Here is a 14186-nt window from a genome sequence, read left to right as displayed (position 1 = left end):
CATTTCAGGGTTACAGAACAGGAAATATGACATGTTCCTCAGCAAGAGATCAAGGCACAGTGATATGACAATCCTACAAATACCAGATCATGCAAATGACAATAAAAATGTTGTTGTTGTTCAACATATTCAGACAACGTATAAAGGCTTTTTCTTTTGTTGATTCAAATGATTAAAAGCTTTTTTTTCCTCCCCAATTTCATGATATCCAATTCGTAGTTAATCTTGTCCCATCGCTGCAACTCCTCTATGGACCCTGGAGAGGCGAAGGTCGAGAGCCATGCGTCCTCCGAAACACGACCCCGCCAAGCCGCTCTGCTACTTGACACACTGCTCGCTTAACCCTGAAGCCAGCCACACCAAATGTGTCGGAGGAAACGCCGTACAGTTGGCGACTGAAGTCAGCATGCATGCGCCCGGCCTGCCACAAGGAGTCGCTAGTGCACTATGGGACAAGGACATCCCGGCCGGCCAAACCCTCCCTTAACCCGGACAACGCTGGGCCAATTATGTGCCGCCTCATGGTTCTCCTGGTCGCGGCCGGCTGCGACACAGCCCGAGTTCGAACCCGGGTCTGTAGGGACGCCTCTAGCAGTGCAATGCAGTGTTTTAAACCACTGCGCACTCGGGAGGCCGGAACGCATAAAAGTTTTGAGTAATATAAAATTGTGTTTAAAACCAAAGCCTTGTATTGAAAATGAAATAAGACAATAAACCAATAGGATTATTTATCCATGCGTGCACATCTATGGCTAGCAGTACCGCAGGATCCCAGAGTGTAAGGTATACCACAGTGTTGCATGTTGTACAACACTTAACACAATGAAACAAAAACAAGACTGATTTCTATGGCGCTTTTTACATCAGCGCAGGGTTTTTTCTGGATCAAAAAAGGGCTTAGGTGGTGGGCGTGGCAACGGGCGCAGTCAGCCCGTAGGCGCAGCTGAATTTAAGAGGCCCTCATCTTGATGATGTACAGTATTGTTTGCATTTTAAGCCAATTTCCCGCAGTTCTACACATTTCTCCATGGAGCGGAGATCATTTTCAGGAGGTTTTAAAAGTTAATTTCCTGCAGTGCTACACATTTCTCCATGGAGCGGAGATCATTTTCAGGAGGTTTTAAAAGTTAATTTCCTGTAGTGCTCACATTTCTCCATGGAGCGGAGATCATTTTTCGGGGGTTTTTAAAAGTTCATTTTCTGTAGTTCTACATATTTCTCCATGGAGCTGAGAGAAGATATTGCAGTTTTAAAGCAAATTTCCTGCAGTTCTGCCATGGTTAATGCTGTGTTATTTTGCTCAAACATAATAAAATCAATACTGCTAAAGTGATTGTTAGTTCTCAAAGATCATATTCTAATATATATATCTATTGTCTTGTCTACATCCGTTATATCTGTCGTTTAAGTTTACACTGAAAAGTGTTTTTCCATCCCGAAAATCTATAAAAAATAAAAACGTTTTTCTCCCTCACTGTATGGACTTAGGTGACCCGATAAAACGTTTAGGAGGCCCGCCCAAGGATTTCAATGGCAGAAAAATCCCTGTCAGCGCTTTAAATAGTAAGGGGGAAATCACCTCATCCATGACCAATGTGTAGAACCCACCTGGGTGTGGTCTGGACTGCCCCTTTGCGCCAGAAAGCTCACCACACATCAACTATTGCCGAGGAGAGGTGAGGAATGATATATGCCAATTAGGAATCAGGAGATGGTTAACATTAGCATCTCAAAAAGAGGAAACGCTGTCCGCACACTGCAGAAAAACGACCTTCAGGCTTTAAACGCCATCAAAATCGTTTAGTATTTATTTATTCTAAAAGTGATACGGTGTAAAGGGGCATAATGCCTAAAAGTGTGTAATGGAGCCAGTTAGAGAAACCGTTCAGCTACACGTTATGTTCACTACTCTGAAGACAGTAACATCTAACACTCCTTACAGAATAGTAGTAACACACCTCACACACAGGAGGGACTGCCATTACAACCGCATACAGTCATCAGATAGGAGAATCAGGTGTCTCTACAAGTGTGTGTATTTGTAAGTGTGTGTGTTTGTGTTCTGAGAGACTGATGAGGTGTGTGGTGTGTGTACCTCTCCGTCGTTCACAGTGTAGTTGACCTGGGCCACGGTCACTGTGCCTGGCAGCTCCGAGGCATCGGCCAGAGTGGCCACCGTCTGCCCTGTGCCCACCTGAGGGGCAGAGAGGGAAAAAGAGAGGGAGAGAGAAGATGGTGGAGAGAGAGAGAGAGGAGTGGGGAAAGGGAGATTACAATGGGCAGCCTGGCTTGAGTACAAAACAGCCAAATCCTTCCCATGGATTATATCCCTCCAAATCATCATCCAGGGCATATTTAATCACCGCCTAGAGAGGGGGAAGCCCCGCGGCCAGCCTAGAGAGAGGGCGAGGCCTCGCCGCCCGCCTTGACTCTGTGTTTAGGTGACCTCTGATCTGTGGAGTAGGGTTAAGTTGCCCCTAGACGCTGATCTTGGGTCAGTTTAGCATTTCCCCACTAGAAAATAAGCTGATCTTAGATCTGTTCCGAGGGGAAACTTTACCCCGGAGCTTGACCAAATATTGGTTAAGGTAGATCCTAGATCTGTACCTATGGGAAACCTGACCTGTATGAGGGAGACGGTGCCGTCGGGGTTGCTGATGGTCTGCACCACGGTCTGTGACGGCACCAGGTGGGTGATGCTGTGGGTGGCTGTCGTCATGGCCGTGTGCTGTGGCACCTGGTCCTCAAAGGCGTACAGCAGGTCCTCGCGTCCATGCTGCTTGTAGCAGTTCTTCACGATGGTCCGCAGCGCCTGCGTCCACGACACCTAGCAAGGGGCGCCACAACAAAAGGAGATGTTATACAAGGGGACTGGTAGATTGGGTTTCAAGGGTACAGGAAACACAAACCAGACAGAATTACAATACGTTTCACTGTATTAACTGTTTAACTTTACTAATTGATATAGTGGAGTGAAACGGAGCTGAATTCAGTCTGGGCTTTAGTTGCAATACTTAAGTAATTTCCTTGCAATGATATTCTGATGGTATACTTTTTTGTATATTGTTGTCTTTTATGTAAAAAAGTAACTCACGAAACAAAATGTACATTTGTATTCATTGATACCTATGCTTCATAACTAAACATATTTTAAACAGTAAAGAAGTCATTTCCACATAACTTATAGTTGGATTGTCCCTGGTAGAACTCTGTCCCACTAAGTTATTATAGTTGGATTGTCCCTGGTAGAACTCTGTCCCACTAAGTTATTATAGTTGGATTGTCCCTGGTAGAACTCTGTCCCACCAAGTTATTATAGTTGGATTGTCCCTGGTAGAACTCTGTCCCACTAAGTTATTATAGTTGGATTGTCCCTGGTAGAACTCTGTCCCACCAAGTTATTATAGTTGGATTGTCCCTGGTAGACCTCTGTCCCACCAAGTTATTATAGTTGGATTGTCCCTGGTAGAACTCTGTCCCACTAAGTTATTATAGTTGGATTGTCCCTGGTAGAACTCTGTCCCACTAAGTTATTATAGTTGGATTGTCCCTGTTAGAACTCTGTCCCACTAAGTTATTATAGTTGGATTGTCCCTGGTAGAACTCTGTCCCACCAAGTTATTATAGTTGGATTGTCCCTGGTAGAACGCTGTCCCACCAAGTTATTATAGTTGGATTGTCCCTGGTAGAACTCTGTCCCACTAAGTTATTATAGTTGGATTGTCCCTGGTAGAACTCTGTCCCACTAAGTTATTATAGTTGGATTGTCCCTGGTAGAACGCTGTCCCACCAAGTTATTATAGTTGGATTGTCCCTGGTAGAACTCTGTCCCACTAAGTTATTATAGTTGGATTGTCCCTGGTAGAACTCTGTCCCACTAAGTTATTATAGTTGGATTGTCCCTGGTAGAACTCTGTCCCACTAAGTTATTATAGTTGGATTGTCCCTGGTAGAACTCTGTCCCACTAAGTTATTATAGTTGGATTGTCCCTGGTAGAACTCTGTCCCACTAAGTTATTATAGTTGGATTGTCCCTGGTAGAACTCTGTCCCACTAAGTTATTATAGTTGGATTGTCCCTGGTAGAACTCTGTCCCACTAAGTTATTATAGTTGGATTGTCCCTGGTAGAACTCTGTCCCACCAAGTTATTATAGTTGGATTGTCCCTGGTAGAACTCTGTCCCACTAAGTTATTATAGTTGGATTGTCCCTGGTAGAACTCTGTCCCACTAAGTTATTATAGTTGGATTGTCCCTGGTAGAACTCTGTCCCACTAAGTTATTATAGTTGGATTGTCCCTGGTAGAACTCTGTCCCACCAAGTTATTATAGTTGGATTGTCCCTGGTAGAACTCTGTCCCACCAAGTTATTATAGTTGGATTGTCCCTGGTAGACCTCTGTCCCACCAAGTTATTATAGTTGGATTGTCCCTGGTAGAACTCTGTCCCACTAAGTTATTATAGTTGGATTGTCCCTGGTAGAACTCTGTCCCACTAAGTTATTATAGTTGGATTGTCCCTGGTAGAACTCTGTCCCACTAAGTTATTATAGTTGGATTGTCCCTGGTAGAACTCTGTCCCACTAAGTTATTATAGTTGGATTGTCCCTGGTAGAACTCTGTCCCACCAAGTTATTATAGTTGGATTGTCCCTGGTAGAACTCTGTCCCACTAAGTTATTATAGTTGGATTGTCCCTGGTAGACCTCTGTCCCACCAAGTTATTATAGTTGGATTGTCCCTGGTAGAACTCTGTCCCACTAAGTTATTATAGTTGGATTGTCCCTGGTAGAACTCTGTCCCACTAAGTTATTATAGTTGGATTTTCCCTGGTAGAACTCTGTCCCACTAAGTTATTATAGTTGGATTGTCCCTGGTAGAACTCTGTCCCACTAAGTTATTATAGTTGGATTGTCCCTGGTAGAACGCTGTCCCACCAAGTTATTATTCTCTAACCGTCTCCACTCAAAGACCCTTTAACCTCCACAACGTCCTACCTCTCTACCATATTGAACATTGTAATGATACCAGGGAGTCAATCCTCCTACCTCTCTACCATATTGAACATTGTAATGATACCAGGGAGTCAATCCTCCTACCTCTCTACCATATTCAACATTGTAATGATACCAGGGAGTCAATCCTCCTACCTCTCTACCATATTGAACATTGTAATGATACCAGGGAGTCAATCCTCCTACCTCTCTACCATATTCAACATTGTAATGATACCAGGGAGTCAATCCTCCTACCTCTCTACCATATTCAACATTGTAATGATACCAGGGAGTCAATTCACAGGGAAAGTGTGTTTTCAACCTCACCCTCTGTTTCTGTTCCTCAGTGCGCACGTCGCTGCGCACGTTGGCCCAGGGGATGTCCTCTGGCCACCAGATGGGCTTGCAGCTCTCCTTGCCCCAGCCAGGCTTGCCCCTGCCCGTCGAATACTTCAACATCTCTGGGATGAACGCTCGCAGCTGGGCCTGACCAGAGGAAACAAGATACGGGGGTGAGTGGTACACACACACACACACACGTGCCCTTGACTAGGGGGAGGAAAGAGGTACTGATTACCTACCTGCAGCTTGCTGAGGTGGACTGGGCCCAGAAATAGGATTTATAAAAAGGAGACCACACTGCACTGAGGTCTATCTACAGGCCAGTCTATGACTGAGGCTCCAGTCTATGACTGAGGCTCCAGTCTGCCTCCCTGACTGATGAACTAACACAATCTTGGCCTAATGGCTCTGAACTTGGGTGGCACTAGATGGAAGAAAACAGACTGAAACCTGGAGGGACCACCTGGACTGCGTTCTTTCGTTTTCCGCTGAAAAACATTTTACAACCTTTCTCTGTTGCCTGCCCAAATGATTCTGTTCTGGGCAGAAAACCTGAACCGCCTCAATAGTTGACACTGTAGTCTCCATCAGCTGTACTATAACACATGACAACATCCAGATAAACACACCCATTTTGCGCTGGCCAGATTAACCACAGTTCAATAACATGTTAACAGACTGCTGTAGACACCAGAGGAGATTCAGTGAGATTAACATGTTAACAGACTGCTGTAGACACCAGAGGAGATTCAGTTAGATTAACATGTTAACAGACTGCTGTAGACACCAGAGGAGATTCAGTGAGATTAACATGTTAACAGACTGATGTAGACACCAGAGGAGATTCAGTGAGATTAACATGTTAACAGACTGCTGTAGACACCAGAGGAGATTCAGTGGTAGTTTTAAACCAGTAGTAGGTGGATGATGTTTCATTCATTCTCCCTACTGTTTAAGTGGTGTGTTGTACTCTGTACTGTACTCTGAACAGTTAGGATTGACGACTAACCACAATGAAGCCTGATTGCTTGGACTCATCCAAACTATTGCATAAGAGGCCTCATTTATTTATTCTGATTTTCCCCCTCTTCCTGGGAGACGAAGGGGGTGGAACACACACACCCCCGCGCGCCTTACCAGTCCCCTGTGCGTGTGGTGTGTGTGTGTCTTACCCAGCTGGAGTGGGTTTCGTCCCCATGTCCTCAGTGTCCCATGTAATACTGGGGCCGGGGTAGGGATGGGACCACTGCAGCATCTACCCACATTGACATCACTGAGTAAATTTGGCTAAAAATAGAATCACCACACAGCTATCCAGTTTGCTCTGTGTTCTAAGAGAGTAGACAAAATGGCGGTGCCTTGAATGGCTCTGGATAGTCTGAAACATGGATGGGTAATCTCTGGTGATAACATATCATACTAGAAATTGTTTTTGAGAAAGCCATTCTGACCCGTCTTCGTCTCCGTCCTGCTGTAGTTGCAGCCAGTGAATTAGCGTTTGGAGAAACCCTCTCAAAAAATAACAGAAACACATATTTGTCAGAGTTTATAAAATGGAGACCGACAAAGACTAGTTTACTAATGTAGCAGGTAGCAACAGCTATAGTAAGCTCCTCAGTGCCTCTGTTTCTCCACCTGTAGCTGGTGAGGGGGGGGGATTGGGGGACAGATGGCCTAATTACAGTGACTGTGTGTGGCGTTAACCCCCCTCCCTTTAGTCTAATCCGGCAGGCTATCAGCCAATCAGCAGCCAGCCACTCCAAACCCAAAGAGCTGTAATTATGGGCTGGCTCACCCTGGCTGGTCTCTTGACTCACCTGCTGCTCCTAGGCTCTCCATACCACCAGCCACCAGGGCCCTCTCGTGAACTCCCCAAAACCCGCCAGATGAGCCTCTCCAGGGATAGTCAGGCTGACTCCCCTTCCCTGGTTGTCACTCAATCCCTATCCATCTTACCACCTCTTATTTGAGCCTTTCTCCTGGCACAACCATGTCTTCCACTCCACTACTTTATTTAACCTTTACATGTATACAGGTTTGTCTCATTGAGATCATCTCTTTTGAAAGAAACACCTATTCAGCAGAGTAGAAGTCGACAGACTGCATCTCCACAAAACACACACTCTCCCGTCACTCTGGCCCCAGCCAGGTGAGTGTCCTGGGATACTGCTTTGACCTGGCTCTCCAGGTGCTCCAGAACCCCCCCCAGTGCAAAACCTGGACACATACAAATCTGCTGGCTAGACAATCTGGACCCTCTAAAATTATCCGCCGCCATTGTTGCAACCCCTATTACCAGTCTGTTCAACCTCAATCTCTCTTTCGTATCGTCCGAGATCCGTAAAGATCGGAAAGCTGCCACCGTCATCCCCCTCTTTAAAAGGGGGTGACACTCTAGACCCAAACTGTTACAGACCTATATCCATCCTGCCCTGCCTTTCTAAAGTCTTCGAAAGCCAAGTTAATAAACAGATCACTGACCATTTCGAATCCCAACATACCTTCTCCGCTGTGCAATCTGGTTTCCAAGGTACTAAACGATATCATAACCGCCATCGATAAAAGACAGTACTGTGCAGCAGTCTTCATCAACCTGGCCAAGGCCTTCGACTCTGTCAATGACAGTATTCTTATTGGTAGACTCAACAGCCTTGGTTTCTCAAATGACTGCCTTGCCTGGTTCACCAACTACTTCTCAGACAGAGTTCAGTGTGCTAAATCGGGGGGGGGGGGCCTGTAGTCCAGGCCGACTCTTTTCTCTGTATATATCAACGATGTCGCTCTTGCTGCGGGTGATTCCCTGATCCACCTCTACGCAGACGACACCATTCTGTATACATCTGGCCCTTCTTTGGACACTGTGTTAACAAACCTCTAAACGAGCTTCAATGCCATACAACACTCTTTCCGTGGCCTCCAACTGCTCTTAAACGCTAGTAAAACCAAATGTATGCTTTCAACCGTTCGCTGCCCGTACCCTCCCGCCCGCCCGACTAGCATCACTACTCTGGACGGTTCTGAATATGTGGAACTCTACAAATACCTAGGTGTTTGGCTAGTCTGTAAACTCTCCTTCCAGACTCATATTAAACATCGACAATACAAAATTAAATCTAGAATCGGCTTCCTATTTCGCAACAAAGCATCCTTCACTCACGCCGCCAAACATACCCTCGCAAATCTGACTATCCTACCGATCCTCAACTTCGGCGATGTAATTTACAAAATAGCCTCCAACACTCTACTCGGCAAACTGGATGCAGTCTATCACAGTGCCATCCGTTTTGTCACCAAAGCCCCAAATACCACCCACCACTGCGACCTGTATGCTCTAGTCAGCTGGCCCTCGCTACATATTCGTCACCAAACCCACTGGTTCCAGGTCATCTATAAGTCTTTGCTAGGTAAAGCTCCGCCTTATCTCAGCTCACTGGTCACAACACCCACGCGTAGCACGCGCTCCAGCAGGTATATCTCACTGGTCATTCCCAAAGCTAACAGCTTTTTTCCCATCTATGTAACATTGCAAAAATCAGAAACTTTGTCCAAAAATGATGCAGAAAAATTAATCCATGCTTTTGTCACTTCTAGGTTAGACTGCTGCAATGCTCTACTTTCTGGCTACCCGGATAAAGCACTAAATAAACTTCAGTTAGTGCTAAATACGGCTGCTAGAATCCTGACTAGAACCAACATTTTTATCATATTACTCCAGTGCTAGCCTTTCTACACTGGCTTCCTGTTAAGGCAAGAGCTGATTTCAAGGTTTTACTGCTAACCTACAAAGCATTACATGGGCTTGCTCCTACCTATCTCTCTGATTTGGTCCTGCCGTACATACCTACACGTACGCTACGGTCACAAGACGCAGGCCTCCTAATTGTCCCTAGAATTTCTAAACAAACAGCTGGAGGCAGGGCTTTCTCCTACAGAGCTCCATTTTTATGGAATGGTCTGCCTACCCATGTCAGAGACGCAAACTCTGTCTCAACCTTTAAGTCTTTACTGAAGACTCATCTCTTCAGTGGGTCACATGATTGAGTGTAGTCTGGCCCAGGAGTGTGAAGGTGAACGGAAAGGCTCTGGAGCAACGAACCACCCTTGCTGTCTCTGCCTGGCCGGTTCCCCTCTTTCCACTGGGATTCTCTGCCTCTAACCCTATTACAGGGGCTGAGTCACTGGCTTACTGGTGCTCTTTCATGCCGTCCCTAGGAGGGGTGCGTCACTTGAGTGGGTTGAGTCACTGATGTGATCTTCCTGTCTGGGTTGGTGCCCCCCCCTTGAGTTGTGCCGTGGCGGAGATCTTTGTGGGCTATACTTGGCCTTGTCTCAGGATGGTAAGTTGGTGGTTGAAGATATCCCTCTAGTGGTGTGGGGGCTGTGCTTTGGCAAAGTGGATGGGGTTATATCCTTCCTGTTTGGCCCTGTCCGGGGGTATCATCGGATGGGGCCATAATGTCTCCTAACCCCTCCTGTCTCAGCCTCCAGTATTTATGCTGCAGTAGTTTATGTGTCGGGGGGCTAGGGTCAGTTTGTTATATCTGGAGTACTTCTCCTGTCTTATCTGGTCTCCTCTGGGGCAGTATGCTCTCTCTAATTCTCTCTTTCTTTCTCTCGGAGGACCTGAGCCCTAGGACCATGCCTCAGGACTACCTGGCATGATGACTTCTTGCTGTCCCCAGTCCACCTGGCCATGCTGCTGCTCCAGTTTCAACTGTTCTGCCTGCGGCTATGGAATCCTGACCTGTTCACCGGACGTGCTGCCCTTTCCAGACCTATTATTTGACAATGCTGGTCATTTATGAACATTTGAACATCTTGGCCATGTTCTGTTATAATCTCCACCCGGCATAGCCAGAAGAGGACTGGCCACCCCTCATAGCCTGGTTCCTCTCTAGGTTTCTTCCTAGGGAGTTTTTCCTAGCCAACGTGCTTCAACACCTGCATTGCTTGCTGTTTGGGGTTTTAGGCTGGGTTTCTGTACAGCATTTTGAGATATCAGCTGATGTACGAAGGGATATATATACATTTGATTTGAACACCTCCTTTGGCCGACCATTCCCCTGCTGCCAATGACTGGAACGAATCGCAAAAATTGTAGACTGATACTTCCCTCACTAACTTTAAACATCAGCTAACCGATTGCTGCAGCTGTACATAGCCCATCTGTAATTAGCCCATCCAATCTACCTACCTCATCCCACATATTGTTATTATTTACTTTTCTGCTCTTTTGCACACCGGTATTTCTACTTGCGCATCATCATCTGCACATCTATCACTCCAGTGTTAATTTGCTAAATTGTAATTACTTTGCTACTATGGCCTATTTATTGCCTTACCTCCTCACACCATTTGCACACACTGTATATAGACTTTATTTTTCTCTATTGTGTTATTGACTGTATGTTTGTTAATCCCATGTGTAACTGTGTTGTTGTATGTGTCGCACTGCTTTGCTTTATCTTGGCCAGGTCGCAGTTGTAAATTATAACTTGTTCTTAACTGGCCTACCTGGTTAAATAAAGGTGAAATAAAATAATAAAACCACCTTCGGTAACCCCATTGCCAACCAGCTTTGTCAGAGTGAAGTAAGGCAACAGATCCTCCTCCCCTCAAAAACAACAACCATAGAGATTCTTCCTGGTTCTATCACGCCTGCCCCAGAGGAGACAGGATTGGCCGCTCCTCTCCCTGTGGGCCCTGTGATTGGCTGTTTCTATCCCTGAGGGCTCAGTGATTGGCTGCCTCTGTCCCCTCGCCCTGGGGTAGTGTCTCTGAGGGCGATGCATGGTACCAAGTCTCTGATGATGACGATCCAATGACTGTCAGCAGTGAAGTAAACAAGCTAGCACCACTTGGGATGATGACTAGTCTGTGAGCCATCTCTGGGCTGTGTTCATTAGGGAACAGCGAAGCAAAACACTTTGGAAAGGAAAAACAAAAATGAGTGCCTCTTACTTTTTGGATAAGTTCAGATAGCACCTCCCTGTTTCAGTCCGCTTCGTGCCTACAGAACAGGACTCTGAATGCTGTGTCCTGGTCCACACTACTCTACTTTCTCTCACATACTGGACTGGCACCACACCCTGATAGCCAAATGGAGGATATCTGCCTCTTAAACGGGCATACCGGAAAGCCTTGTTTGGCTCATTGTGGATTCCAAATCTGTCTCATGAAAACATTAGATTACAAACTAGAATCAAATAGGATCTATAGTTCTAACGAGCAACTCATGCTGGAGAAACTAGTGGCAACTATCATCATGGGAACAGGTGAAAACCTTGACGAAATTGACCTAAAAGGAGCATTTGACCTTGAAGCATGTCATTTTCTAGCGTAGCCAACGCATGAAACCATAGTCTGAGCATTGAGGGATTTATAACCAACTGGCTCCATCTGCTGGCCAGACGAGGGTTCTCATCTCACCCATAAACATGAATAAATATAGCTGTGTGTGTCAAGTGTATCATCTCTCTATGGGCTCACCTGTGTCATCTTGTCCACAGAGACGGGGATGCCGTCAATGGTGAGGGGGGGCAGCTCGGAGGTTAGTTCCCCCCCGGGGGGTGCGTGCTCAGCCAGGGCATTCTCCAGGTCCTCCAGGATCATGCCCTTGTACTTCCTCACCTGCAGGGAGGAGGAGGGGTAGGAAAAACATGGGTTAGTGGACGACCCAGAGTAGGGGGCAAAGGTCAAGGGAAGGTTATCCCTAACCTTGTAAAAGCAGTCTGAGAACCAAACGTTGTGACATAGTGAAAATTGCAGGCCAGGGCTGGGCGATATGGCCAAAACCTCATATCCTGACATAGGTCAATTCATATCCCAATAACGATACATATCACGATATAGCACATTTTCTGTCAATTCAATGAATAAATAGTTTATAGAAATTGACCACACGTAAAGTTCATTTCTTATTACATTTTGAATTAAACTCAACAAATAAAGGTACTTACTCATATTTGATTATTTATTTTATTTAGAACCTTTGTGCAAATTTTCAATTAAGCATGTAACAAAATATAAAATATTAATGTTTAAAATCAACAAAAAAGGTAAATAGAAAACACTTCAACTATAGTTGCAAACAAAACAACTATAGTGGCAGACGCGTCTGTGTGGGAGACACGCGTCTGTGTGGGAGACACGCGTCTGTGTGGGAGACACGCGTCTGTGTGGGAGACACGCGTCTGTGTGGGAGACACGCGTCTGTGTGGGAGACACGCGTCTGTGTGGGAGACGTGTGGCAGACACGCGTCTGTGTGGGAGACGTGTGGCAGACACGCGTCTGTGTGGGAGACACGCGTCTGTGTGGGAGACACGCGTCTGTGTGGGAGACACGCGTCTGTGTGGGAGACACGCGTCTGTGTGGGAGACGTGTGGCAGACACGCGTCTGTGTGGGAGACGTGTGGCAGACACGCGTCTGTGCGGGAGACGTGTGGCAGACACGCGTCTGTGCGGGAGACGTGTGGCAGACACGCGTCTGTGCGGGAGACACGCGTCTGTGCGGGAGACACGCGTCTGTGTGGGAGACACGCGTCTGTGTGGGAGACACGCGTCTGTGTGGGAGACACGCGTCTGTGTGGGAGACACGCGTCTGTGTGGGAGACGTGTGGCAGACACGCGTCTGTGTGGGAGACGTGTGGCAGACGCGTCTGTGCGGGAGACGTGTGGCAGACACGCGTCTGTGCGGGAGACGTGTGGCAGACACGCGTCTGTGCGGGAGACGTGTGGCAGACACGCGTCTGTGCGGGAGACGTGTGGCAGACACGTGTCTGTGTGGGAGACGTGTGGCAGACACGCGTCTGTGCGGGAGACGTGTGGCAGACACGTGTCTGTGTGGGAGACGTGTGGCAGACACGCGTCTGTGCGGGAGACGTGTGGCAGACACGTGTCTGTGTGGGAGACGTGTGGCAGACACGCGTCTGTGCGGGAGACGTGTGGCAGACACGTGTCTGTGTGGGAGACGTGTGGCAGACACGTGTCTGTGTGGGAGACGTGTGGCAGACATGTTTCCACTCACCACATTCTCCAGTGGCGCAGCACCAAACACCTTGAACAAAGCGTTGGGCTTGGAGGGAGAGATGCACAGAACTATGGCCTGTTGGCCAACTCTGGTGGTGTACTCATCCAGGGTGGCTCGCAGTTTCCTACAGACACAAAAACACCAGGAAAATAACTCAAACGTGCTCTTTCTAGTCACAGGGACTATAAAACAAATAGTCGTGATAAATGACTGTCATTCCATACTTCGATTAAAATAAAGTACCCCCTTTCAGAAAAAACTAAATAATTACAACTAAATAAAGTGGGATACTAGTAGGATACTGTTCAGAATGACAAGAGAAAGAGAGGCAGGAAAACAGTGCCCTAGGTGAGTTCTGGGAGATTTTGGGGTCATACACAGTTTTTATTTTACCTTTATTTAACTAGGCAAGTCAGTTAAGAACTAATTCTTATTTTCAATGACGGCCTAGGAACAATGGGTTAACTGCCTGTTCAGGGGCAGAATGACAGATTTGTACCTTGTCAGCTCGGGGATTTGAACTTCAAACCTTCCGGTTACTAGTCCAACGCTCTAACCACTAGGCTACCCTGCCGTTCTGGGCCACTCACCTCAGAAGGCGTGTCTGTTGTCTCTTGCGGATGGACGGGTTGGACTCGAAGATGTGGGGCCTCTTGCGTTTCTTGCCTGTTGCTACGGCAGCAGCTGCAGCCATGCCTACTGGGCCTGTGAATAGAAATAAGACAGTTGACATGGAGCAGTTAGCATTAGTGGTCTGACAGCACCATCTGCTGGTCAGTTATGTACATTACACCATACATATGAAAAATTATCTATGGAT

At 46.7% G+C, this 14186-nt stretch overlaps 1 protein-coding gene across 9 annotated transcripts in view; it reads right to left on the bottom strand.

Moving 5' to 3' along the window:
• Nucleotides 1-14186, bottom strand: part of LOC139392620 (nuclear respiratory factor 1) — a 30048-nt gene that overhangs the window by 13384 nt on the left and 2478 nt on the right. For 5 of the 9 annotated variants that reach the window (XM_071140720.1, XM_071140716.1, XM_071140719.1 and 2 more), the window contains 7 exons: nt 13957-14071; nt 13364-13490; nt 11826-11966; nt 5322-5480; nt 2624-2827; nt 2096-2194; nt 1580-1660 (listed from right to left, as the gene is read on the bottom strand). In XM_071140720.1, coding sequence (XP_070996821.1) covers nt 1580-1660; nt 2096-2194; nt 2624-2827; nt 5322-5480; nt 11826-11966; nt 13364-13490; nt 13957-14071 — 926 coding nt within the window. The remainder of the gene's footprint in view (nt 1-1579; nt 1661-2095; nt 2195-2623; nt 2828-5321; nt 5481-11825; nt 11967-13363; nt 13491-13956; nt 14072-14186) is intronic. The other 4 variants (XM_071140724.1, XM_071140721.1, XM_071140723.1 and 1 more) reach the window with 1 other exon arrangement.

This window comes from Oncorhynchus clarkii, chromosome 33, assembly GCF_045791955.1.
Source record: "Oncorhynchus clarkii lewisi isolate Uvic-CL-2024 chromosome 33, UVic_Ocla_1.0, whole genome shotgun sequence".
Taxonomy (NCBI): Eukaryota; Metazoa; Chordata; class Actinopteri; order Salmoniformes; family Salmonidae; genus Oncorhynchus; species Oncorhynchus clarkii.
This window is presented reverse-complemented; position numbering and strand designations above follow the sequence as displayed.